The sequence below is a fragment of the Rhinichthys klamathensis genome, unplaced genomic scaffold (assembly GCF_029890125.1).
Source record: "Rhinichthys klamathensis goyatoka isolate OS25496 unplaced genomic scaffold, OSU_Roscu_1.1 h1tg000120l_1, whole genome shotgun sequence".
NCBI classification, from domain to species: domain Eukaryota; kingdom Metazoa; phylum Chordata; class Actinopteri; order Cypriniformes; family Leuciscidae; genus Rhinichthys; species Rhinichthys klamathensis.
Window position 1 is genome coordinate 38,057 of NW_026606657.1, and position 27,202 is coordinate 65,258.

General features: G+C 36.7%; 2 protein-coding genes across 5 annotated transcripts; one reads left to right on the forward strand and one right to left on the reverse strand.

The window, feature by feature from the left end:
• Positions 1-3,539: 3,539 nt before the first annotated feature.
• uts2b (urotensin 2, beta) lies at positions 3,540-7,267 on the reverse strand. Of its 2 annotated transcripts, XM_056255308.1 has the most exons (4): positions 6,347-7,267; positions 6,050-6,175; positions 3,968-4,011; positions 3,540-3,869 (listed from the first exon to the last, which is right to left on the reverse strand). In XM_056255308.1, the coding sequence occupies exons 1-4, from the start codon at positions 6,450-6,452 to the stop codon at positions 3,759-3,761; spliced, it is 387 nt and encodes a 128-aa protein (XP_056111283.1). In that variant the 5' UTR covers positions 6,453-7,267; the 3' UTR covers positions 3,540-3,758. The 2 variants fall into 2 exon arrangements, with proteins under 2 accessions (XP_056111283.1, XP_056111282.1); XM_056255307.1 differs by having other exon boundaries at positions 3,762-4,011.
• A 2,252-nt stretch (positions 7,268-9,519) lies between these two features.
• Positions 9,520-26,830, forward strand: ccdc50b (coiled-coil domain containing 50b). Of its 3 annotated transcripts, none has more exons than XM_056255300.1 (12): positions 9,520-9,581; positions 10,786-10,880; positions 16,573-16,635; positions 16,731-16,854; positions 17,645-17,735; positions 22,981-23,083; positions 23,173-23,258; positions 24,221-24,283; positions 24,469-24,588; positions 26,224-26,333; positions 26,434-26,528; positions 26,608-26,830. In XM_056255300.1, the coding sequence occupies exons 2-12, from the start codon at positions 10,832-10,834 to the stop codon at positions 26,754-26,756; spliced, it is 1,053 nt and encodes a 350-aa protein (XP_056111275.1). In that variant the 5' UTR covers positions 9,520-9,581; positions 10,786-10,831; the 3' UTR covers positions 26,757-26,830. The 3 variants fall into 3 exon arrangements, with proteins under 3 accessions (XP_056111275.1, XP_056111276.1, XP_056111277.1); XM_056255301.1 differs by having other exon boundaries at positions 26,611-26,830; XM_056255302.1 differs by having other exon boundaries at positions 24,224-24,283.
• Positions 26,831-27,202: the final 372 nt, after the last annotated feature.

Consider the following 27,202-nt stretch of genomic DNA (forward strand, 5'->3'; position numbering starts at 1 on the left):
CCCCTCCCTTTTTGTACATTTTGGCACACATTAAGATTACATTTAATTGAATGCATTAGTGAGAGAGGGATTGCACTGTATGTGCAGCATCTCTATTAATAGTGAATCTGTAGTTTAAGATACTTCGAAAACAGAAAGAAATATTTAATGTTCAATTTTCTCTGCTTTTTATTGTTAAATCGCAGAATAGTGTTCAGAATAAGTTTTGCAATCGTGTGTGTGTGTGTGTGTGTGTGTGTGTGTGTGTGTGCACGCGCTACTGTCTGTATGTGTGTTACAATGTTCCAGAGAACTAGTTTAGAACTGCAAATTTTGGTTCCTATTTCAAGCATTCTGACAACAGTGATTAACTTATCTGTATATAAACTGTTGAGACGTGCATTCCCCTGAACAATATTGAGAATTGATATGGTATAAACTCAGACAAAATATGATTGTGTTTTATAAGAGTGATTGCTCTAAGTAATTTTATAATATGAATGCAAAAGCATCTGTGAAAAGACTTCATTGATAAGTAGAATGAACAGCAGATGGCAGCAGAAGACCACTTATTGGCTTACTTTCATTTGAAACATTTTGTTATCCACCAGTAAAACAAAGCAGGTTTTCCATTTTCTCTCCATTAAGCATGCTTACACACACACACACACACACACAAAGACAAATGTTTTCAATGTTTTTGGGATGTTATTGTGAAAATATCTTTTAATTATCTATAAGCATTTCACATATTTCTTTGTGATCTAATAATATAAAACTATATTACCACTCCATCATAATAAAAAAAAAAATAGATATAAGCATTTGTTTGTTAGTCAATGCTGAAAGCTGATATAAAATATGTCTTATCCTGCTGGTCCCTCTAGTGGACAACAGTGGGATTACAGGCTCCATCTTACAGTTGAAATGAATGAATGGGACTTTGGTTTTTCACTTGTATCTCGGGAACGAGAAGGCGAATAATGTGAAACTCGGAGCATAGATAGTGCTCGAGGGGCCCTCTGGGTCGGGAGTTACGGCCGTTTAAAGTCGGGGGTCGACGATAGATTTCGCTCAAGGGCCCGGAGAGGTCCTTACCATCAATGTTTGAGCGCGCAGAGACTTTACGTTTTCGGACTGACGGTCAGGTGGTTATAGCCATTTTCATGTTTATTTCCTGTTATAGCACCACAAAGTGGCCAATCGCCGTGGTTTTTTTGGACCAAAGATTGAGCCCATACATAAGTGTACTGAGTTTGGTGAAAATATATCATACCGGTCACGAGTTATAGCCATTTTAGCTATGTTGGCCCCGCCTACTTCGAACGTTTTGGCATCCCGTTGCAAGCGTGAATCACCAAACGAAATTCTTTCGATAACTTTTTGCCTTGAGGGTCTCTAGATGATGCATGTCAAGTTTCGCGTGAATCGGACAAACGGCCTATAGGAGTTTGAAAAAGTAGATTTTTCACAAAATTTTAAATGGCGGGAAAATTTGCATACTGGAAATGAAATCGGAGATATACGTTTAGTCCGTCTTGAGCCAAGGATTACAGTGATATAAGACACTTGAGTCTATTATGGCGCTTTTCCACTGCTGGTACGGCTCGGTACGGTTCGACTCGGCGCGGAACGGTTCGGCTCGCTTCGCTTTTCCACTGCGTGGTACGACTCGACTCGGTACGGCACGGTTCGGTTCGCTTTAGCTCGGTTGCTTTTCCACCGCAGTTAGTACCCCTTCAAAGTGGGTGGGACTGATCGTTATTTTGTCCCTACACTGTTTGTAGGTCCGGTGATAGCCGTGTGCGGCTAAGAGCTGAGCTACTTCTTGGAACACTTTTTCATTCCGTTTTGCCCCATCCAGCTCTCGCTGGATCCGCTCCTCGGCAACCAACGAGAGGAACGTCTGCACCTCGTCCACTTACCACAATTCAGCCATTTCTTTTTAAAGTTTAAAAAACAGATGCTACCGCGTTGGCTGTTGTCTACTGGTTATTTAAATCTAGCGGGTTTAGTGTCCAATGACGCTGGTAGTGACGATTCTGTCTGACCAATCAGTGATCTGCAGTGTTTTTACGTCACATTTTAGTACCGGTACGGTACGCTTGGAACCTCAACAGACCAGGTACCATTTAAAGCGAGCCGAAGCGAGCCGTACCGTACTGTACCATGCAGTGGAAAAGCACCACAAGTGAGCCGTACCGAACCGAACCGTACCGTACTATGCAGTGGAAAAGCGCCAAAGCGTGCCGTACCGAACCGAACCTTACCGTACTATGCAGTGGAAAAGCGCCATATGACTAACATTTTGTCGCTGTAGTGCCATCTATTGGTCAATTGAGGCCTAACATCTGGCCAAGTTTCAAGCCTCAAGGCCTCATGCTTGAACCCCTAAAAATATATTTATTTATTTTCTCCTCCAAAATTATGACCATTGTAGGAGCATTATGATTATTGGCATAGTGACATTTATTTTCATGTCTGTTTCGGAAAAAAAAATGCTTACTGGATGTAATGCAAAAATAGCAATGTAGTCTTAATGGTTCTAAAAAATGGTCTTAATTTTGTCTTTATGTAGATTTTTGTTTTTGTTTCTGGTGAGTTGTGACCTGAATATGTTTCATGAGATTCACTGGTACATATATAACGTATCAAATCCATCATAAAGCATCCAGAAAGACCAACGCATAGCAGTGTACCTACGGTTTTCACCAAACCTCATTCTTGTCATCTTGTCTTTATTTATTGCTCTGTTGTGTCAGTGTCAGAGCTGAAGTGTGTCGTTGTGAGTGTGTTTCTGTGCTGTTGCTGATGTCGCAGGTGTATTATTATTTTCCTGTATGTTATGGTTTGTAGGTTGTTGCGGTAACAGAGCTGCCGATTATTGACCCGTCAGTCCGGACCCAATGGGCTCTATGCACGGCGGTATTTCCGGTGAAGGTCTAAGGATGCTGGATTACTTCCGCCGATCGTAGAGTCCAATGCTATACCGAGAATTTAAATTGGTTTTTATACTCTATTGCTATACTAAAGAAACGTTAGTCACAAAAAAAGACAAAACAGACACTCCTCATTTTGTTTATGCTTCTGTGTTTATTATATTAAATAAACATAACTATATATAAAATTACATCTAAACGTATTAAAGTTTCGTTTCAAAGACGAGAGGACAGTAAAAAAAATTTTCCTCCGCTTTAAATCTCCCCAACCGGAAACGCACGAGCATCCTTGCGTCAAACGCGGAAGTTATGCGTGCAGCCCATAGGAAACTTCTGATTTGTACAGTTTTGTGATCAAAGATACATTTTGTACAGTTTTGAAAGAAAACAAATGTAAATATCAGTACAATGTATTTTACGGAAAAAAAGTGCGAAAGACAATGAACTGTAAAAAGCCATTTTGTCTAAAATTCAGGGAAATATTTTGACACCACATGGAATAAAAAAAAACACCATGACTTATATATGATCCTCATATTTCTCAGTTTTTATCCACTTTTGTATTATGTCGCTTTTAATGGTCTTAAGTATTTCACGTTTACACGACAACATCCACAACCATTTTTCTTAAACATATTTACTTTATTTACATCGAAGCTAAAGAGCAGGTATGTACAAATACATTTTCAGCTATTTTTCCTACAAACATAAATCTATTTTTTGCAAGTTTAGTGCACCAGGCCCACAAAGTTTGTGCACGGGTGTTGAAAACGACAGGTAAAGCTCATGAGAACACTAGCATGTACACAGGAGCATGTAAGTGTTTTTCCACTGGCTGATTCACACACAGTATTTCCAGAAACATTCAGTGTTACTGCCTCGCTTGCGGTACTGCTTCCGGCCACCCAAGAAACGACTCAGAGGATTCAACAACTGCTTTTCAAGCAAGACCTGGACGACAAACATAAGCAAATATATTTCAATAAAACTGCATCACTGTCTCTTGATATAATATTGAATGATGATAGGGTTTCAATAAAGTCAGTCACGTCTTTTACAGCTTGACTCGGGACAAATCCAGCTGTTCTGAGGCCTGTGAGAAAGAAGAATAAGAAGAGAGTGAGTTGCAGACCCATCTAAGGTACTATAATACAGGATCAATGTAAGAAAAAGTGGGAAAACTTTATTTTACTTTTATTTCCTTGTTACACCTTACACATGTAGTTGCTGTATACTATAAATTATGCACAATTACATGCAACTAACTCTAAACCAACCCCTATTTCTCTCTAACTCTGGAGTAAGTACATGTAGTTAATTATTATTAGTCAGCACTTAAATGTATAATTACACTGTAACAATGACACCTTAAAATAAAGTGTAACCGAAAAAGCTTCAATAAACACACCCTTAATAGATTTACTGTTTCTATGTAATGTCTTGGTAACACTTTTTAAAAGGATCTCATTTGTTTACATTGGAGCAAATGAGCAATATGTTTTTAAAGTATATATTAACTTTTGTTAAACCTTAAATGTGCATGTCAGTTCACAGTGCATTAACTAAAGTTGACAGATGTGATCTTAAAATGAAGATTAACATTAGCTCAGATAAATAACTGCTGTAGAAATATTGTTCATTGTTAGTTTTTGTTAACTAAAGTATTTAAATGAATAGTTCAGCCATGAAGGTCTGTTTGTGTTTTGTTTCCTAAAAGCAGCGTTAGCCAACCATGATCGCAAGTTCCGTTGAATTGTGTTGGTAACGACGGAACGCACGCCTGATTGGTTCGTTCAGTGTAACGTTCTCAGCCAATCAATTTCACGTATCCATTACCATTTCCCATTTATAACCATGACGCATCCAAACAAATGTACTCTCTGCACACTATGCAAAATGGTCTTCTGTCCCTCCACCTCCCCAGCACCGCCTGCCTCGATCTGCTACTGCCGATCTCCCTTTCTCTCGCAGATGTTTCCATTCATTTATGTTCTGAGCATTTTGCAGAAGAAAGTCGTGCAGCAGTGTAGCAAATCTGGTCTGCCAAGACTAAACCTACATACATTCTATTTACATTAATAAAATGTTTTGCAAACTATCCCGAGAGTTGTCATATACTTGAACCAACACTGTAAAAAATAAAACATAATCTTTACGGTAAAATACCGGCAGCTGTTTCCAGAACTTTACTGTCAAAAATATGGTAGCAACGTTATTGGTTTTACAGACTTAACTTAAAATTTACAGTAATAAACCGTATTTCATTATCTAATATAATGTTAATTTACCGACATATTGAAGTATTAATATCTATTTTGTACCATTGTAATACACTGAAAATCGCCAATCATAGTAGTGATGAGAGTCATATGACCAATTAAAGATCATCGCTAGCAGCTCTTCCACAAGGAAGTTAAAACTAGTATTTAAAAGCTGCACAGTGTCATTCGCACAAACATTAAACACCATCATGGTAACACATGAAATTAAAAAAATGCAATAAACACTAATTTAACAACATTACATGTAACATAAAACCCTAATGTACATATCTGATTAGAAAAAAAAATAAGAAAACTATGAAGAAACATGTTTATTTCAACAAAAATACATAAAATGTGAAGTGTCACGCAGGGAATTGTGGGAATGTCAATTTACGTTTTTTCACTGTAAATTAAACAATGAGTTGTTCTTTTTCACTTCCAAAAACTGTAAATCTAACGGTATTTTACTGTAAAATTACATTAAATGTACCATTAGATCTATCACAGTTATTTACGTATATAGTAGCCTAAGGAAACTTTCTGTTAACCAATTAACGTTTTTTCACTGTAGCATCTTTTACCGTTAAAATCACGGTAATTTTTTACAGTAATATTAATGCATGAAATTGTTAAGTGTTTCCGATGTCTTATTTGCTTCTCCTACAAAGCAGTAACCTCACATTTGAGTTTCTCAATATGAACTCTAACATTTCTCTTCAAATTCTCCTAAGACCAAATGATCTGAGCTTTCTGTATGACAACTAACTCGTTTTATTCTTTCTCCTCAGGAGAAGCATCTATGAAAAAGCAAGATCTAAGCACTGAAGTTTTCCTGTGGATTGGCTTATATTTAAAGCAACAGCTCACCATCACTGCTGATGTCTCCGGTGATGAGGGACGGGTAACCGAACCCCGCGGCACCCTGGGACAGATACGCTTGTTCCGAGTAACTCAGGTCTTCTGGACTGACCGCCTGCTCCTCTTCTACAAGAACTACAGATGAATATGAGAGATAACACAATTCAGTCTTGAAGAATGCTTATGATATACTCAGCTCTGGGATGTTGGATTGTGAACATGCAACATTTTGTATGTGCTCAGACTAACATGAGGCTTTCAGGTTGTTGGATCGTGTGTGTGTGAAGGAGAGCGGATGAGACTTACCAGGCCTGGTGTAGCTCATCTCTGCCGGATGGACCACCGGATGCCCCAGCAGAGGCTCCAGGATGGTGAGAAGCAAGGCAAAAAACAGAAACAGTTTACACATCATGATGACACGTAGACACACACCAACTCTTTCTTGTGCGACTTCAGCCAGGAGATCTCATCTCAAACTGTCTGTCCTGGACTTATATACTCTTCATCACTGGCCATGTCATCTCCTCCCCACCTTTTACATATCCTGTGCTTGTAAATTCACAGAGGATAAATTAATGTATCAATAAAACTGAAAGACAGATGCGGGTCTGTGCGTCAGGGATGGGATGTAATCCAGACGAGTTCATAAATCCCACCGAACGCAGGTGGGAAAACGGTACTTTGTGTTAGAGCTTGCGGGATGAGTCGGCCAGGCAAATTGCCCACTTAATTAATTTATTTAAGAGGCTGCTGAGATTTATTTCCCACGATGCCCACTGCGGCTCCTCAAGTGTTTCATCCTTACGGCCCTTCGCAGCTTCTATTTTTAAGAGAGTTCAGAAACGGGACGGATTGGAAATGGCAGACAGAAAGAGTGACCAATATTCTTAATGGTGTAAATAAAATAAAAAGGTGAGAGCTATTCTGGCCTCAGAGCAGCATGTCAATCTACTTTATTAGTCTGAGTGATGGACACACTGCTGACTCTGCAACCCACACATCCATCCATCCATCCATCCATCCATCCATCCATCCATCCATCCATCCATCCATCCATCCATCCATCCATCCATCCATCTATCTATCTATCTATCTATCTATCTATCTATCTATCTATCTATCTATCTATCTATCTATCTATCTATCTATCTATCTATCTATCTATCTATCTATCTATCTATCCATCCATCCATCCATCCATCCATCTATCTATCCATCTATCTATCTATCTATATATCTATCTATCTGTCATTCAATTATCTATCTGTCATTCAATCTATCTATCTATCTATCTATCTATCTATCTATCTATCTATCTATCTATCTATCTATCTATCTATCCATCTATCTGTCATTCAATTATCTATCTGTCATTCAATCAACTATCTATCTATCTATCTATCTATCTATCTATCTATCTATCTATCTATCTATCTATCTATCTATCTATCTATCTATCTATCTATCTATCTATCTATCTATCTATCTATCTATCTATCTATCTATCTATCTATTTGTCCATCTGTCTGTCTGTCTGTCTGTTTTCACTGTGACCTACGTAACTGTCTTAAAACCCCTTAAGTGTCACGGGCCCACCGGTGGGCCCAAATCCTTTACATTTTTAAAACAGTAATATCCTATACTAAACCTAAACTAATCTTGACAAACTATATATCATTTGAAAGCTTACAATCTCTAGTTTCCATATTTGGTGATTGATTTTCAAAATAAATTACAGAGGAGCCGTAATTTATCAATTAGCAACAATAATATTTTCATACTCTTAGACCTTTATTTTGAAATAGTGATGAACATGAAAAATCATGAAAGAAGGGTAGAAATCTCAGTTTGTTTTCATGCCAAGAGTTCAAAAGATAGCATCCATTCAATTATTTAAAAAAAAAAAAGGTCTGAATTTTTTTTTTTATATAAAGAAAAAAATTATATGATGTGGCAGGAAGCTAAAACGCACATGCGTGTTCTTTTTATGTTTCTTAGAGGTTGAAATCATATCAAAATCTGCCAAACTTCTCATATTACTTCTGAATAGGATGTGTACTTCATAAATTGTATGAAAATTGTGGAAATAATGGTTCATATCACTCAAAACACATATGGAAATGGAGGCGGCCTTATATGGGCAGTAATGGAGTCTGGTTGTCATCTAGTGAAAAAGTTGGGTACTGCGCCCAAACAAAATCTTACTGAAAGCTCATTTTTTGAGATATCAACCTAAAATTTTAAACACAACTTGTTCAGATTTTTGGCTTTGATTTTTTTGCAGTTTTAGAGTCGCCCAGGTTTTGAAAATATGTATTTTATATAAAATATGAATAATTTTTTTTTTTTACATTGTACATTTTCATAAACTCAAACTTCTATAACTTTTTTTCTGTTTCACTTTCTTAATTTATTTCACTTCTACAAAAATCTGCCAAATGTCTTCTTTAAAACAAGACCAATCTTACGTCTATATTCCAAAGCATTCTTGAATTGCAACCATTTAAGTTCGAAATGTGCATTTTCATGTATATTCAAAAAAAGGGGGGTGACACTTAAAGGGTTAATAATTTTTGGCGCCACTGTATAAATGAAATGTCCATTTCTCCCTCTTCAAATATACTTTCTACTAATGACCGATTGATAGCCATATTAGGACGAATGTTATTAAAATTGGTCAATACAGCATTGTAGGCTACAAAAAAACAAATATTGTAAAGTAGCCATTCATAAGTTACCGTGAAGCCTATGACTACACCTAGTCACTTCATGAATTTGCTGAATAAAATAACTTTCTTACTATTTTTATTATATAGTAACCTCTTTATAAAAGCAGTAAACTATCACATAAACTATCACACTTTGCGAAGGTAGCTAGTTTTGAACATATACAATACAAACACATGTGCCAAATACTTTACTGTAATAGGCCAATTAAATTGTATTATAAGTACATTGCCATCAATATTGTAAACAGTTGTGCTGCTTCATATTTTTGTGAGAACCATGATGCCGTTTTTCAGGATTGTTTAATGATTATAAAGTTCAAAATAACATCATTTTAATAGAATTACTATAAAAAAAATTGTGTACAATGTATTTTTAGGTTTTGTAACCATGTAAAAGTCATTACTGTATCTTTTTTTATTAATTTAATGCATCCTTGCTGAATAAAAGTATTCATTTCTCCAAAAAACTCCGAAACTTTCATTTGAACAGGGTCACATGTGGAAGAACTCCTCGAAATGAGCAGCAGGGGACGCGCGAGGCTCGTGGGAAACTCCACATGTTTCTCTTTGTTTTGACTGAGAACAAAAGTAGCCGAACTCAAACTGTCATTGTGTGTCAGGAAAAACAGCCTAAACATGAAGAGCAGAGGACACGGGGCTCGTTCTGGAGAGAAGGTGCTCCTGTGACAGACTGCAGGCATACTGCACATGAGTGTGTGTGTAATATTGTGTGTCACGTCTAAATCAAGCGTGTGTGTGTGAGAGAGACGCGACCTTCACGGATCTGCGCGTGTCTGGAGTGACAGAAGAGGGTAAGTTTGTTTTTTAATAACGTTTTTATTATTTTTGAAGCACATTCATACTATAGTGTTTATATTGTTTACAGTGCATGTATTATAAAGTCCATTTAAGTGCAGCTCAACAAAAGTAGAAATTTAACATGTTTAACTGTTTATATATAAAGTTTAGCTACTGTTGATGGTTCATTAATACTGTTAGTGATTACACTTCAACACTAACACTGAATGTTTGACTAGCATTGATGTGAGGAGAATTCTGTAGGACATTATTAAACTGGGACCAATAAATGTTCAAATCAGTTTGTTTTGAGATGTAAAACTTACTTATTAATGTGTTTGGATAAAATGTGGAAATCAGCTTCCCTGAATTCATGCACTTTAAAAGGATAGTTCACCCAAAAATGAATATTCTGTCATCATTTACTCACCCTCATTTTGTTCCAAACATGTACATGTAAGTTTCTTTCTTCTGTTAACACTAAATATATTTTGAGGAATGCTGGTAAACAGAAAGTTGATGATAGCCATTGACTTCCATAGTATTTCTTTTTCTTTTCCGGAAGTCTGTGGCTAAGCCATCAACTGTTTACATTCTTCAAAATATCTTCTTTTGTGTTCAACAGAAGAAAGAAACGCATACAGGTTTGGAACAACAAGGGTGAGTAAATTGTGACATAGTTTTCATTTTTGGGTGAACTATCCTTTTAAGGTTTCTCAGATATTACTGCTTGTTCACTGTATAAGTCATTACAGTGGTATTCCGTGTTGCTTTTATATTATAGTGTATTGCATTGATTTAAGTGTTGCCAGCAGTTTGCATTATGATATTCCTTGCAAGGTCATTCTAACCTGACGGCTAAACCTTAATGTATTTCAACATTATATTTGATGATAATTCTGGTGATCTGAATGGATTGTATTTGTGCTTTCTTGTTAGAAATATTAAAAAATAATTCAATAAGCTTATCAAAATAAGATTAATGGCTCACAAACGGGAAACAAACTCCAGAGGAAATAAGAACTTTGCCAACATCTTTATCCTTGACACAATGTGTGTTATTGTTCCAGGATTTATGGAGATTAGATTACGGCTGCTGGCATGTTATAGAAGTCGTACAGATTGTTTCCAGTGCTTACAGTTATAAGTAATTGTTGTAGTGGTAGTAACCTGCAAAATTATTTAAAAGATAATCTGAATGTTTTTTTGATGCTACAGGTTTCTTGACAACATCATGAGACTGTGAGCTCAGTGTGGATCAGTTATGGCAGAAACCGACATCGACAAATCTCACCTGCCCGGTGTTTATGACGGTATGGGTTTTTCTGTTTTGCATCTTTACTTCTTTTGCTATCTTCTCAGCTATGCATGTTAAACGTGTCTGTGTAATTGTATTTGAAAAGGGAACCATATAAAAAGTGTTTTAAAATTGGTTCCATGTTGCAATGTTGGTTTTAACTCTTTCCCCGCCATTGACGAAATTTTCCCGCAGCCCATGTTTTAACTAGGGGGCGCTATTGCACATCTCCTGGAAGAGGACAGAATCTCCCAAAACAATCGAAAAAGAAGCAGAAGCGAGCGATTATGCATATTACTAATGCGGTCATCATATAAATCAAAACAATAGCGTTACCGAATTAAATGTCGACTCAGGAATCGGACTGTGAAGCTTTGTGGGTGTTGATGGACTCGATCTACTCGGCCTATGTTTTAATCATCGTTCTGAATCCGATCCGGACAAAGTCTTTGACAAAAATGCGATTTTATCAGCTTTTTGTTCAATACGCCCATATTCATGTGTTAAAAAAAAAAGAATGAATTAAGCTATAATTTTTTTAAGCAGAATTTCTGTTCTTTCTTTTGATATTGTTCAGATATTCATACAACAAAATATTCCGGGGCCCATGAAAGTTTTGTGAAAATGTCGCTGGCTAGCTAAAAAATTTAAAAAGCTGGCGGGGAAAGAGTTAACGATCAGTTTAAAAACCACAAGAAGTGATAATGTAGGACTATGAGCTATCATGGCATGCTTGATCTATTCTAGAAAACCTCAGATTGCTACCAGTAAGTGTGGTGTAAGCAGTGAGGTTTTTGACTAAGCGTACATTTACACGACAACGATGTACTAAAAACTAAAACATTTTTCCTTTGCTTTTTTTCGCATACAGACGACATTAACGTTGGTAAAACAAGAATTCACAAGAATCCGCGAAAGCGACTTAAAAACACTGTATTCTGCTGCCAGGGCAGTAGATGGCGATGTCACTTTGTGAAGAACTACACACCTATAGACTTTTTTTATTCATTTATTTATTTGTATTAAATGCTTGAAGAAGAAAAAAAAAACATTAACAACAATTATCATTATTGACAACATTACACACCTATAGACTGAACATACACATGCACATGACGTCACCGTTTTTCCGAAAATCGCGTTTTCTAAGAGCTTGCTGGACAAAACCACCATCTCAGTGTGGACAGAAGGACAAAAGAGAGAGGAAAAAGATGCGTTTTCAAACGAAAACATTAGTTAGGACAAGGTTAGAATACTATTCTTCATCTCAGCTACTGCATGCAGGAAGAAAATGCACTTGTAAAAACTATTTATGCAGCAAACTTGCATGTAATTATCCATAATCTTTCAGTTTAGTGAAAGGAAAAGTATTTAAATGGTATTCAAAAATGAAGGGCAAAACTGTCTGAATGCTTAATCAGCACCTGCTAATGTTCCTGTGCAGGTTTGCTGTTGTCTCAGATGTTGTTTGGCAGGGCTGCTGTTGTGTGTTGTAGGAGATGAGATCTGCGTTCAGGAATGTGATGTGAGACCGGACAGATCGAGCGAGAGAGAGAGAGAGAGAGAGTTGTGTGCTGCTGATAAGAGCTGGAGAGCATCTGTCCACACACTCGTCCTCTTATCTGCCCTGGATGAGCTCAAGAGCTTCCTAGCGTTCCTGTTTCTTAAACAGGATTTGGGTCGAGATTCCAATCTTCTCCCGATTTGGCCTCAAGCTGGAGGCAGGAAAGAGGTGTGAAGAGTTCAAGTGCAGGAGAATTTAGATTTACTGCTCACAAAGACAGACCTACAGTTTAGGTCAGTTTAATTCAAAAATCTGTAAACAAGAAGAACGCAGGAGGAACAGGAAAGTGTTTGGTTGTTCATAATATAAACCTATGCGTATACCGAGAAAGCAGACGAACTGTCTGTGCATGAAACGGGACACTATATAAACACCTACCCTGTGAGATGCCTACCCACAATGCATTTTTAGGCCTTATATGCGCTCCTGAAACTAACTGGGTTTTGAAGCAGAGCTTCTGACCTGTTTCTTTGAGTTCATGTGTGAAACTCCCTTAACTTCACTGCCGGATATTTATAGCTTCTGCTTCTGCTCCTCGTGCCAAATATAGACAAAGAAGTGCAGGAGAAAGTGAGTGATTGGAAGAGGAGAGCAGCATACAGGAAGAGACGCTTGATAGTTTCATGCAGGGGTCCCGATTACTGTCGTTACTCTGTTTTCTTTGTTTCTGGGACTTGAATAGCGCCATCTGTTTGTCCCGGGGGCCTCGGCTCAGCTGTGGGGGTCACGACACACGAATGGGGCAGACCACTGTCTTATCCCAACAAATGCACGCTTAACCACCCTTCATCCTTCCTCGGTCTCTTTAAGGGCTGACATTATTTATTCTTACACCATTCTAACAAAATTAGCATTGTTCACTTTTCACCTCCAGGTGGCGCTAATTTATTTGTCTGTCAGAAATATTTGCATTTAAAGCAAAAGTGCAACATTAAATCAGATACTTCCCTACTATATAGTATGCAAAAAACACAGAGTTGTGTCCGAATATTATTCATACTACCCCATATTCATACTATATATAGAACGCCCTCTTTTTTTAAATGTAAATTTAAATTCACTACCTACTCAAACAAATATGCGATTTTGGATGGCCCATAAGTGATTCCTAAATTATTAATGTACTCTTTTAATAATTTACTCATCCTCATGTCATTCTAAATTCATTTGACTTTCTTTTTTTTTGTGAAGAACAATAGCAGATGTTTTGAATAATGTTCACATTGTTGTTTTTATGTACAATAAAAGAATATAATGAGCAGGGCTTGATGAGCTTTAAAATTGTACCATAAAACCACATTACCATTTGAGATCAGGAAGATTTTTTTTTTTTAAAGAAACTTATACTTTCATTCAGTAAAGATGCATTAAAGTTATCGAAAGTGACAGCAGACATTTAATGTTACGGACGATTTCTTTTCAAATAAATGCTGTTCGTTTGATGCCTATTCATTAAAGAAGCTTGACAAATATAATATGGTCTCCACAAAAATATATTAAGCAGCACAACCTTTATTTAACATTGACAATAATCAGCAAATCAGCTTATTAGAATAATTTGTGAAGGATTATGTGGACTGAAGAGTAATGATGCTGAAAATTCAGCTTTGATCACAGGAATAAATTACATTTTATAATATACCAAAATAGAAAACAGTTATTTTAAATTGTAATAATATTTCACCATATTACTGTTTTTAAATAAATCAAATAAATGCAGCCTTAGTAAGCATAAGAGACTATTCAAAAGTGTTTTAAAAAATTACAGACCCCAAACTTTTGAACAAAAAGCCTCAGACCACTTTAAAGAATATTAACCTTTTTTTTAAGATTGAGGTAATTTAGGATTAAGTTTAATTTTCATAACTATTGCTACTTTTTCCCTCATCCTCAGCTGTGATTAAACAAATATTTGAATAATATTATTATTATAAAGGCATCAAAGCTGTTTCCATTGGTTTCAGGAATTGCACGTCACTATTTCTGGTTTAAAACCGGTTCTAACTTTAAGTTGCACAACATTGGCTCTTGTTATGCACAAAAACCCTTTCATGGCATATAGTTTAACTGTGAGTATGCCAACCTTTATGAAACGAGCTTCTGTCCTGAGAGTGCCCGTGTCAGCTTTTCCATGCCGGATCAGGGTGGAGGTGCCTACAGAACCAGCCGGGCTTTTTCCTAACCTTTTCTCTTTTTTGGTTGAGTCCATTTTCTTCTTGAGCACCAGTGCTGTTTACTAACAGAAGAGCATGACGGACTGATATAGGATGAGCTCACACTCGTGTGTGTATGTGCTTCATGGCAGTAGACAGAGTTTGACGAATGGACGCAGGCACATCTTTAGAAACGGTAAATCTAATGCAAAATAACCATTTTTTTATCTTGAGACTAGTCATTTTTTTGAGTTGTTTATAGAATCTTGCATACAGTATGTCTTAGTCATAGACTTCTTTGTTAGCATTTAATAGGTCTTTAAATATGTGCTACAGCACTGACAGATCTGTAATTAGACCTGTCTTATAATGGAGTGTCAGCTTTTATGACTCTGATGTTTAGCATGCTTGTGCAAGAGTTCGTGAGCTTTTATTAGCTCACTGATTTTTCCACGCTTACTTAAAGAGAGCATGAGACAGAGAGAGAAGGAGGGTTGTCATTTTATGTGTTTAATGTGCAGGGTTTTATTTGACCTTCAGCAGAGCCGTGTGTGTGTGTGTGTGTGTGTGTGTGTTTGCTTGGATGTCTTTCTTCAGGTTGCTATTGTTTAATAGTCGTTCAGTGGACTCCTGTCAGAAATGGCTTTTGAGTGAGCGGTTTTGGTCGTTCACATTGACACACCTCTGTAAGCTTTTTGGGCATTATGTGCTTTTCCTCTGAGCCATTGTGTTAAAGTTGTTGACCCAGTTGGCTTGGCAGGAGTTTTCCTGTTTTGGCCCCAGTGTGGCATTATTAGCCGATGGGCCAAAACATAAACCGGTCTTAGAGAATGAATTGCATGCACTGATAACGTTGTTTATTGGCACAAACTGTCAAGCAGGTCAATAATTGCACAAATATGCCACTCAAAAATTATTGAGTAATTCAATTTTTCAACTTAATTTGCACAATAACTTGCAGGCCAGTTCGAGTGCCAAGATGTGGAGGAGGATGCAGCAGATTATTACCAAGATAGACTTTACAGCATCACTGCAATCCTGACTCCCGAATCAGCTTTATTAAATGGCGAAAGTGTTTTAAATTATACCACATGTTGGGGTTGGCTTTAGCGATAGCTTTATTCCTGGTTCTAATGGTCTTCTTCATCATTTGATTCATTGCTACTGCCATTATCAGAGTTATTTTACTATTATTTATATACTATTATACCGTTTATAATCAAAATTAATTCGCTTTTTTTATAGGCTTTTATTAAAAAAAATCAGTTTTAGTACAGTAATTTTAGTGCTTAAATTAAATTAATTCAGTTAGTTGTCAAAGGCAACCTTTCTAATTTCCGTTTAGTTTTTTTTTTTATGTTTAACTTAAGTTCTTCATCTTATATTTATATTTTATGATATTTATTTGTATTAGTTTTGGTTTTAGTCAACAATAACAGCCCGTGAGGAATATACACAAAAGTGGTAATTTTATTTTTGCCATGCAAATAATGCAGCCTTTTCTCAAATAAAGTTATTTCAAGTTACCGGGTATTTCATTTTTGTGCTGAAAAGAATGACAGTGACTTTAAAGAAATGTGGCATTTTAACATGCAAACGATTGCAATTTATTTTGTGTCTTCACTCCTCCTGTGAAATTATGGACTATATTAGAATGAAATGTTTATAAACTGGATATTGCTAGCTCAAAAAAATCTGATTTAATGAGCCTTTTTTAACTGTAAATTGCATGAAATAGACAAATGTGTGACAGAACTTTTTTAATTTTAAGTTGCACCAATTAGACTACATTTTAGCAAATTAACCATTTTATTTGATGAGAGAATTGTGATTATTAATCAAATAAATGCATTGAACATTAGCATTGCTGTTGTCCCGTGTTATAAAGATTACAGTAATTTTACTGTGGTAAAATCCCTATAATTAAGCCTTTAATGACCTGTTAATTTAGTTTAACACTCTTGCCTATAATTTTGTGTTTTCCCCCACAGTGTGCCAATGTTTCTCTGTGTTAGAGGACGGCGCTCTGGCTCACAGTCTTCAGGAGCAGGAAAGTGAGTATAAGCATCTTCTTCCTGTAATCTTGCTCGTCCTCCTTATTTCACTGGGTTAAAATAGGCCTGATCCTGATGCAACTTTTTCATCTCAGTTGAGCAGTTTTACAGCACCAACATCCAGAAGAACCAGGCGGTGCAGGATGATGTTCGTTTGGCCCGGAGGCTTCAGGAGGAAGAGGAAGAGCGAGTGGATCTCAGCCGAAACCTGCAGCGGCTGTAAGATTCGTCAGGCCTCGACACACTTCCCGAATTACTCAGTCAGCAACATCACTAAACCACATTTACGATATGCAAATGACTATGTGGAAAACAGATACTTGACTCGTTGCGTAACTTGATTAGTTTGTATATTAACACAGGAATTCATGTTTGGCTTGAGAGTAAAACCAGCGTGACATGACTCAGGAGAGTTTGCTTTTACCACTTGTATGGTGGATGGACTAGGTACAAAACAGTTCAATAGTTTGGGGTCGATAAGACTTTTTTTGAAAGAATGATGAAAAATACAGTAAAAAATTGTGAGATATTATTACAATTTAAAATAACAGTTTTCTATTTGAATAATTTTTTTAATATAATTTATTCCCTTGTTGCAAAGCTGAATTTTCAGCATCATTACTCCAGTCTTCAGTGTCACATGATCCTTCAGAAATCATTCTAATATACTAATTTACTGAACATTTCTTATTATTATCAATGTTGAAAACAGTTGTGCTGCTTAAAATTTTTGTGAAAATCATGATACTTTTTTTCAGGATTCTTTGATGAATATAAAGTTCAAAAGAACAGCATTAATTTGTAATAGAAGCCTTTTGTATTGTTGTTATAAATGCTATTACTGTCACGTTTGAATCATTTAATGCATCATTTGTTGAATAAAAGTATGAATTACTTACTGATTAGTGTACATGATATTGCAACCAGCACAAAAGAGGACAGCAAAAAGCATATATTATAAATACCATATCATATATTGAATCCTTCAAACGTTCTGTCTGGTTTCCAGGGAGGAAGAGGACTGCAGATATGCACGGCTGATTCAGGAACAGCTCCAGAGGTGTGCTGAGGAGGCCAGGAGACGAGAGGAAGAGGACGAGGTGCGTTTCATCAAAACATAGACTGTAAAACAAGGTTGTTTATGGCTACCGTCAACTGTCTGGGGTTACCAACATTCTTCAAAATATCTTCTTTTGATATATTGGGGAAAAAAATGTTTTGGGTGAACTAACCCTGTAACTCTACAAACATAAATCCACTTTACCAGCTAATTACTCTTCGACGGCGATGTCATAGAAATATACAGAGCTACAGCAAAAACTGAAGTTCAAAGACAAAATTTTAAAGATGGCTGTGCGTTTATTTTGATTATGATTATCAGATGTTTGGTATCATAAATCTTGCTTCTTTAGCTCAAATAATGCTTAGAATCTGGTCCATGCTCATTCTATCTCTATCAGAAAGATGATTGGCACCATATTGAACCACAATACATTCTAGTGGTGTAACAATATATCGTGTCACAATATATCGCAATACAAAAAGGCAACAATATGTATCGTGGATAGTGATAATCTGTATTGTGTATAGTTCACTCAATATGAAAATTACTGTGTGAGAAAGAGTTTTAGTGTCAGTACTACATTAATTGCCTATATATAATGTTGAATACAATGTATAATAATGTAATGGGGATATGGGAATATTTGTGTGTCCTGAGTAAAAAGTGGCCTACATTATTTTAAATATATCTAGTGAGTGACAGAGTGCAAGCATATTCGTCTAAAATAATTCTGTATTTTCAGCTTCAGAATCATGAATATTTTTATTCTGGTGTCACCATTGTCCGGTTCAGTGTGTTTCCAGCACCAAATCCAAACCCGTTAATTTCCACCCCCAAAGTAAAACTAAAGTTAGCATTTTAATCAACAGTATAACAGTATATCAGTATAATCTTGGAATATCGTAATAATATCGTATCATGAGTTCAGTTTATCATGATATGTATCGAATCGTGACATGAGGGTATCGTTACACCCCTAATACATTCACCATATTGAACACTGTGATTTTTCCCATTCATTCCTATACAAATGGCAAGTGTTTTGTTCATTGCTCTGTTGTTAATCATCTGTCCACTCATGTTAAGCTGATTAAAACACCTGTGTGAGGTGGCGGTTGTGTAGAGATGCTTTTGCAGAGAGCAATAAAGGACAGAAAGAACATAAAAGATTGAAGAGACTGAGAAGACTGAGGCCCGAGTCGGATCTTGCACTCTCATGTCCATTGGCTTGAAGTATTCTTTTATGTCCTTTATTTAGCTGTTGGGCGACATTTCTGTCTCCTAAAGGAGCAGCTTTGTCATCATTGTTGTCAGGAGTGCTTTTTGAAAGTGTTCCCATGGCGATGTCTATGGTGTTTCTGGGGTGACGAGTGGTTTGTCACTGAGGAGGTGGACCCGCTCATCTGAAGGCCACGTCCCGCTGGGTGAACACTGAGCTTCTGTATTTGTGGAAAGACTATTTACAAGAGGCTTTCTGAGGCCATCTGTCTGGAGCCCGTTGGAAAAATGTCTTGAGGAAGTAATGGTCTATAGTAATTGGACTTATTTAAAGAGACATTAGCTTTGTTTCCATCCAAAGTTGCACATTTAACTTATGCTCAAAATTGGATTATGGCATTAAACATTTGTGAATTCCATCCCTTGTGTTCAAGAGAACAAAACCATCACCTCCTAGATAATTGGCGCTAAATATCTGTAATAAAAATAGTAGTTGTTGCAATCAAGAAAGAAACTGTGGCTCTTTTTTCAAAGTTCGAGTTCTGGGAGGTCATTATTCCCAACCATTTTGATGACAGACTTTGGCTCTGAATTTCAGAATGACCAAAACCACATTTTAGATGCTGTGCAATGTGATTGGTCTGCTGGTTGCTACAGTTATCCAATCACATCATCTAATGAGAGAAAGTCACCTGAGTTTTTGATGGGATTTGTGTTTCCGACATAGTTCATGCACGTCTTCTGTTAAAATGATCTGCCTCAAAAGAGGCGTGCGTATAATGTTTACTTTTAGTATTTATGCACATCTTGCCGTTTCCATCTAGGTAACCAGCGGGCTATGTTGATTCAGTATTTTTACAGTTTATTTGCGAGGTATTTTGAACGTGGTGTAAAACAGGGACATTTCCAGGGACAGGACGGCAAGAACCGGGACATGCTCCCAGAAAATGGCAATATCTTGTGATGTTTTTGTGTTTTGTTGTGGTTTGGTTTGGTTTGCAGCCTCTGTGGGAACGTCCATCAGCACCTGCTCTGTTTGTTAACTCTGGGTGTTTTTCCCCGATGTGGGCTGTAGTCGTTCTGCATGGACACCTGGTGTTGACTGTCCTTTCTGCCTAGTGGCGACAGTATTATTAGACTGCAAACTGAGCAGTTTAGTGGAGTGGAAGAGATTGGTACTGGTAATATCTTTCTGTATTTCTGCCAGCTTGTGAACAAAGTCTAGCAGTGTGAATGTACAGAGCTGTAGCTTTTTCTTATTCTGGGTGTAAAATCAGTTTTCCAGTAATGGCTAAATGTATCCATCTGTATCTTGGCAGTTTGGCAGTGTCTTGTTGTTCTTCTGACGATATTTTCCTAGAATGGCATCTTTATCTGAATGACCCTTGTCAACACTATGCCAGCTATTTCAAAACAATTCTCACTTCACAAGTCATAAAGCTCATAGTCCTCAAGAGCACAAAAGAGAAACACTATTGGCAAGTCTATTTAGATCACTATATTTAGCCAATTTTATATGCAAAAGTCAAGGTTAAAATCATAACTTATTGTCTGTCATGACAACTCTCTAAGTGTTTGGCATGATAATGGATATTGAATATGACAATGTTGATATGTTTCGTCCTGGCGGAATAGATCTGCTACGCTATTTTGGTGGTTGGTTTGTGTGTGCGGGCGTGTGTGTGCGCGCGTGTGTGCGCGCGTGTGTGTGTGGTACAAAAGCATGTTAGACACACACACATTCCCACTTGAGTTCTTCAGGCCTGAGTCGTTGGTGGGCCAGTGGGGCTGGGCATCAGAATGGAAACTCTTTCACCATGGTGCCGCACAATGAGAAATGCCTCACCGTGGTGCTGAGGGCATGTTGATTGTTATAACTTAACTACACATACTTTAACTCTTCAGTCTGTAGGACACAAGAAGTTTTGTAAACCCTCAGTCTTAAGTGCTGGAATACCCATGAGCCCACACAACTGCATCCTCTGATGTTGTGTGTTTATTTGTGTAGTCATGATTGCATTGACTTTCCCATGGGGAATTCTCTGTCTGTTTAAGAAATGCAGTAAAACCCCCTTCAGGGAACATCCAGACATCCCGTTGATTAAATATAAGGACTGTCTTGATGGACGATCAGTCAAATGATAACAAATGAAGTGCAGCCAAAATAAATCATTCTTTCATCATTTACCTTAAACTTCTCTCTGTTTGACACACAAAGAAGATATAGTGAATTAATAGTTTTTAGTTTATAGTTCTGTTGTCATTCTGTCCTCATTGTTCATACATATCTGCTTTATGGTTTATGTCCAAATGAGGGTGATTAAATGATTTTTTTAAAAATGGGTGAACTGGCCCTTTAATAGCGTGACTGTAGAGCCCAAACTTCCTTTTTACATTACTGTCCTCTAGTGGATAACTGATGTATATACTTTATAGTGTGTGCTTTTTGTCTCTTTTTCTTCCTTAAGGAAAACCACATAAGAAGATGAACGTCAAACTAAAAAGTACCTTACATTTAAATTGAATAATGGATTTTAAATGTTATTTTTAATGTGTGAACTCACATCCTGTTTTTTTTTTCTTTCTCTAATTTAGTTAGCCACCCATTCCTGTTGCTTAAGCTGTTGGTGTATAAAATTAAAATGGTTTCCTACTCTATTTAATTCATAAAGGATCACAAAACCAGGACAACAATGTCACATTACATGTCAGACCTGCATAGTACTAAATACAAATTTACCATGGTAAGCGTGGTTTCTGCCTAAATACTATTCATTTTCCGCCAGTTTATATTTCATGTTGACTTTTAAACAAATTTAGAAAACTGTTTAAACCCATATGAGTTTATTATGATATTTCTGTAGTTACAACGACTGTGGTTAATGTGGTATTTTGGCGGAAACTGGTTAGGATCAAGTGATATCCTCAAAGTCAGATGGTTGTTCTCCAAACTTCTGCTGCTCAGTGTGTGTGAACATTTATAATACAGTGCTCGTGTGCATTATGAGCTTTTCTTCCTTGACGTAAGTGTGTGAGGCCTCAGAAGTGAAGGGCTCAGGCGAGGTGTGTGTCCTGAGAAGCGTCTCTGTGGGCGTCACACGTAGAGTGTGTGTGTAGGTGTGTGTCTGTGTGTGAGCTGTACTTTCCACTGGTCTGGTCTGCTTGTACTCTGGTGGGTGTCACTCTGGTTTTTCGCACTGAACAAGCATGATGTGTTTCTGTTCGAGTGACTCCATGATGGAACTTTTACGGCCTACTCTGACACCTCTGCTGTGTGATCTTAACTCAGACCAGTGTGTGTGTGTGTGTGTGGTCTGAGGTCTTATTATGAATATCACCTCTCCTCCACCCTGATGCATTAGAGATATATATGTAGTTTGGCCGTTGTTAAGCCGCTACTGGCCTGTCAGTAAAGCCAAAATTCAATGTTAAATAATAATGAACACGGTTACTTAATGCATGTTAAGAATTAAAGCTAAATTAAAATTTATATTTTTTTTAAAACAAGACAAAAACATAGCAATATTACTAAAACTGAAAATTAAAATGAAAAAAATGAAATTGCCTGGTCTTATTTGTGAACATTCCCAATGGATGAATCCAAATCTCATATTTACTTCTGATATGCACTATTTCACTCGGAAATATGTCACACTAGGCGTGTGTTTTGTTATTTTCTCTTTGGCTTGCTCAGCTAGAGTTTCAAAGACTAGTAATATTAACTGCACTGACACCATCGGATGAGAACAAAACTATAATAATGACTTTGCGACATCAACACTTTTATTGAACTGAACTGAATCAACATTGAATTGACTTGAGCTGAATAACAACACTATTGTCTTCTGTAGAGCTCAAATTGAATTTGATACATAATTGATGAATTTTACAACAGTAACACTGTTATCTTCCTGTTTTATTCATGTGAATCTGCTTTGAAATCGTCTGTATTGTATAAAGCACTATTTAAATAAATATGACTTGACGTAATGGGCTATTAAAACACATGATGCATCAGTCGTTTTTATTATTGAATTTGTGTGTGTGAATTGTTTTCTGAACAGGAAATCGCTAAACAGCTTCAGGAAGAAGAAGAAATGGAGATGAGACGGCAGAGGGCTGATGCTGGTCACCATGAAAATGACTGTGTTTCTCCTCTATGTGAAGGTAAATGTGTGTTGTTAATGTAGATACATGCTGATATGTTGCACAACTATGTTAGGCTTTGGTCTTAAAAGCTGTTCTCCTTCCGTCAGGGTTGGGAATCTGGGAGCAGGTGCTTCAGGACGCTGAGCTGGCCCGTAGACTTCAGGAGGAAGAGGAGATGTTGCCTCGCAGAGATGTACGTTACATTGAACGCATTTTATTTGCTTACACACACACTTGAGGTCTGCTACTCGAACCGAGCCTGGTTTCGAACTTTTCATGGCTTTTCGTGTATAACCTCAGGTTTGCATAGGGTTCGGGACTAGTGTTACTTTGTTTTTGGAGATTGAATATCTTTGTGCATACGGAGCCCTTATGGGACATGGTGGTGAGGAAAAATAATAAGTCAATAATTGCGTTCCCTCGCAAAAACTTTTGTGTTCTTTACGAGGGAACGCAAAGTTTTGTTTGCTCAATCTTTGAATTTGACAGTATATGAATAAAATTGTAATTATTCAAAATAAATAGAAATGTAATGACAATGCCGTACTCTAAATAACTCACACCAATTAATTAATTTGGTAAATGAAATAAAATTAGATAAAAAAATTAAACTTAAAAAAACTTGACCTTAAAAAAACTTAGAAATGTTACATTAGAAATTAGAAATGGTGCTTTGGTAACTAACATAAATAAAGTAAGTTAAAGTAATAAACGTTTTCAAACTAAAAACAAATTAAAGCTAAATAAAAATATAAAAAATAATAAAATCATATAACAAAATTACTCAAACTTAAACTAAAATTTAAAATGAAAACTGAAAATATACAAATAAAAGCTACTTCAAATATTAATAAATACTATAATAGTATATAAACAATTTTAAAAACATGGTATTATAAAAATATTTTATGTCTTTTCGATACTCAAGTGAAACTCAAATAAGTTGAAGTACTAAAATTGCTCAAATATTTCACTTTTTTTTATTAAAAAGCACATCACAAAATTACTAAAAATGTAAATGAAAACTGAAAATATAAAAATAAAAGCTTCAAAATACTAATAAATATGATTGTAAATAAATAATTACTAAAACAAAATTTTAAGTTTGCTACTAAAACAACACGCATAGTATTGATTATTATGTCTTTTGTTTAGCAGTTTCCTCGCAGCTCTGGATCAGAGGTGGACTTCATTGCGGCTCAAGTAGCCCAAGATGAGGTAACAAAATCTTCAGGATAACTAGGATTACACTGTACAGATTGATAAAAAGATGTAATATACAGCTCCATATTTTCCTGGAATGGAGATTAACATCAAATGTCATACTTCTTGATTGTCAAACGTCTAAAGAAAGATCAGCAGTGATGATATAACTGTCTAACTGCTGGATAAATGCTCATCAGGAGATCGCACACTACATGCAGCAGCGCCATCAGAGAAGAGTCACCGACAGGCCACAAGACCTAGAGATCCAGACCAGACCAGCTGAACCAACAGATGAAGGAAACACCACAACCAGGAAGGTCTGAACGAACCCCATGAAAACACAACTGATTATTTTATTGATTTTATACAACAGTTGTGAAAAAGTAAAGCATGCAAACATGCAAAACAAACTTAATTTCCAATACACTAAAATAACATGGTGTAGAAACATTTTTCGCTCAGAAATTGCTAGTAAATTTCACAAACAGTTACAAAGAAACTGCAAGTAACACATTGAAATATTTGGGAATTTTTACAGCAGAAAAACTGAAATAGTATTTAAGCTGAAAGAAATCTGTAGCATTAAAGCACACAAATGATGCTTTCGCTTTGGGTGTGCAATATATATTTTGCAGACTTTCTCATTTATAGAGGACACATTACGGCCTTTGTCTTAAAGGGATACTCCACTTTTTTTGGAAATAGGTTCATTTTACAACTCCCCCAGAGTTAAACTGTTGAGTTTTACCGTTTTTGAATCCATTCAGCCGATCTCTGGTTCTGGCGGTACCACTTTTAGCATAGCTTAGCATACATCATTGAAGTGGACAAGACCATTAGCATTTCTAAAAAAAAAATGACCAAAGAGTTTCGATATTTTTCCTATTTAAAACTTGACTCTTCTGTAGTTACATCGTGCACTAAGACCGACGGAAAATGTAAAGTTGCGATTTTCTAGGCTGATATGGCTAGGAACTATACTCTCATTCCTGCGTAATAATCAAGAAACTTCACTGCCGTACCATGAGTGCAGCAGGCGTAATGATATGACGCAGCGCCTGAAAATAGGCTACCTTCCGTCAACACAACGGAACTATTTTTGAGTCTACAGAAGAGTCAAGTTTTAAAAAGGAAAAATATCGAAACTCTTTGGTCATTTTTTTTTTAGAAATGCTAATGGTCTTGTCCACTTCAATGATGTATGCTAAGCTATGCTAAAAGTGGTACCGCCAGAACCGGAGATCGGCTGAATGGATTCAAAAACGGTAAAACTCAACAGTTTAACTCTGGGGGAGTTGTAAAATGAGCCTATTTCCAAAAAAAGTGGAGTATCCCTTTGATTTTGTTTTTGGGGTCTACTAGAATATTTTCATGTATGAATGTTCAAAAAAATTTCTTTTCCCATATTCTCCATTATTGCAGCTCCTCTCTTTCCAGTCTGTCAGTAACGCTCTGTTTAGTTCCTGTCTCTATGAAGCCCCTCCTTCTGTAAAGCACAATGTGCTCTGATTGGTCGGCTGGAGCAGTGTGTTGTGATTGGTCAAGCACTTCGAACATGTTTAGGAAATTTCCCGCCCCTTATCATACCCACCAGTTTCAACACACTACTTACTAACTCAACCAGGCCCCGCCCCTTTATTCTGCATATGCCTTGGGCAGGAATTATTTAAATGAGGAATATTGTGACGTGTTCGTTCCCGGAAGAAAACTCAAGACTACAATGGAGCGTTTCAGGGAGTTCAGAAACACTGACACTGATATAGAGAATAACTTTGTGCTTTGTAACTTTGCAGACCTCAAACCGCAACATTACACACTAAAGAGAGTTGAATATGTAAAAAAAAAAAAAAAAAAGTATAACATGACCCCTTTAATTCATGGTGTGGATAGACCTTTCATTTGTAATTTGGTGTAAATGGACATATTTCAGGCCGTGTTGTCTTTAATTTCAGGCTCTTCAGATGCTGCGAGAGAGGCTGAACTCAGACGGACTGCATTCGCCAGTGGAAGAGGAAGACTACACCATTGAAAACCATCCAGCAAGCCCATCATGCACTGCACTGTAAGTCACACATTCCTTATCACATCCACACAATCTGCCATTTCTCAAGAACGCCCTTCAACAGTTACTGTATCTTTGCACCTTGTTTATCTCTTTTCAGCCGAAACCAACACATACACAACATTGCAGAGGAACTGGACCCAACGTTCAAGGCTAGGAAGCGTGAGAGCCAAATTTCCACCAGCCCCCCGTCAGGTACAAATGCATGTTTTATAATATGGATGTTCAGTAACTGTATTTGTAGTACATCAGCAGTCATTTCCTGTTTCCTCAGCAGGTTTGTGCTTGGCCACTCGTAACCCGCACAGTATCTTTTATGACTATTTACCAGAACCCACCTTCATACCACCAACTAAACGGCAGAGCGACAAAGCAGGACGTCACAAAGCCAAAGACAAGAAAGAGAACTGTAAACAACAGTGAACGTATGTTTAACTCAGTGCTGTCTCTTAGTTTTCTTTTAAACTGAATAAACAAGTATTGTATAATCAATTTTATGGACACAGATTTTATAATCTGTTGTTAGACTGAGTTTATAACTGGTGATTCTCTAATGTTCCATTCATGCACTCTTATAAAAAGGTTCAATGGGGTTCTATATAGAACCCTATGGTTCTTGGCTCAATTTGAAAGATCTCTTTATGCCAGAAAGGTTCTATATAGGTAAATTATTTCATAATACTTCATTTTTTTCTTGTGATAAAGGATATTTACAAGCTGTTTAATTCATAACATTTAATTGAAATGAATGAATTAAAACTAAATATATTCAAACTAAATCCATAAAATTATCCCATGATGGAAACCCCTGAAAGGTTCTATATATGAAGTGCCTGACAGAACAATTTAAGGTTCTATAATAGAACTGA

What these genes read in the sequence shown, in the direction of transcription:
- ccdc50b (XM_056255300.1), top strand. Translation starts at nt 10,832, where the DNA reads ATGGCAGAAACCGACATCGACAAATCTCACCTGCCCGGTGTTTATGAC. An exon ending in CCTGCCCGGTGTTTATGACG is followed by an intron (nt 10,881 to 16,572) that starts GTATGGGTTTTT and finishes TTTCCCCCACAG; the next exon opens with TGTGCCAATGTTTCTCTGTG. An exon ending in CAGTCTTCAGGAGCAGGAAA is followed by an intron (nt 16,636 to 16,730) that starts GTGAGTATAAGC and finishes TTTTCATCTCAG; the next exon opens with TTGAGCAGTTTTACAGCACC.
- uts2b (XM_056255307.1), bottom strand. Translation starts at nt 6,452, where the DNA reads ATGATGTGTAAACTGTTTCTGTTTTTTGCCTTGCTTCTCACCATCCTG. An exon ending in GATGAGCTACACCAGGCCTG is followed by an intron (nt 6,176 to 6,346) that starts GTAAGTCTCATC and finishes ATTCATCTGTAG; the next exon opens with TTCTTGTAGAAGAGGAGCAG. An exon ending in CGGAGACATCAGCAGTGATG is followed by an intron (nt 4,012 to 6,049) that starts GTGAGCTGTTGC and finishes TCTTTCTCACAG; the next exon opens with GCCTCAGAACAGCTGGATTT.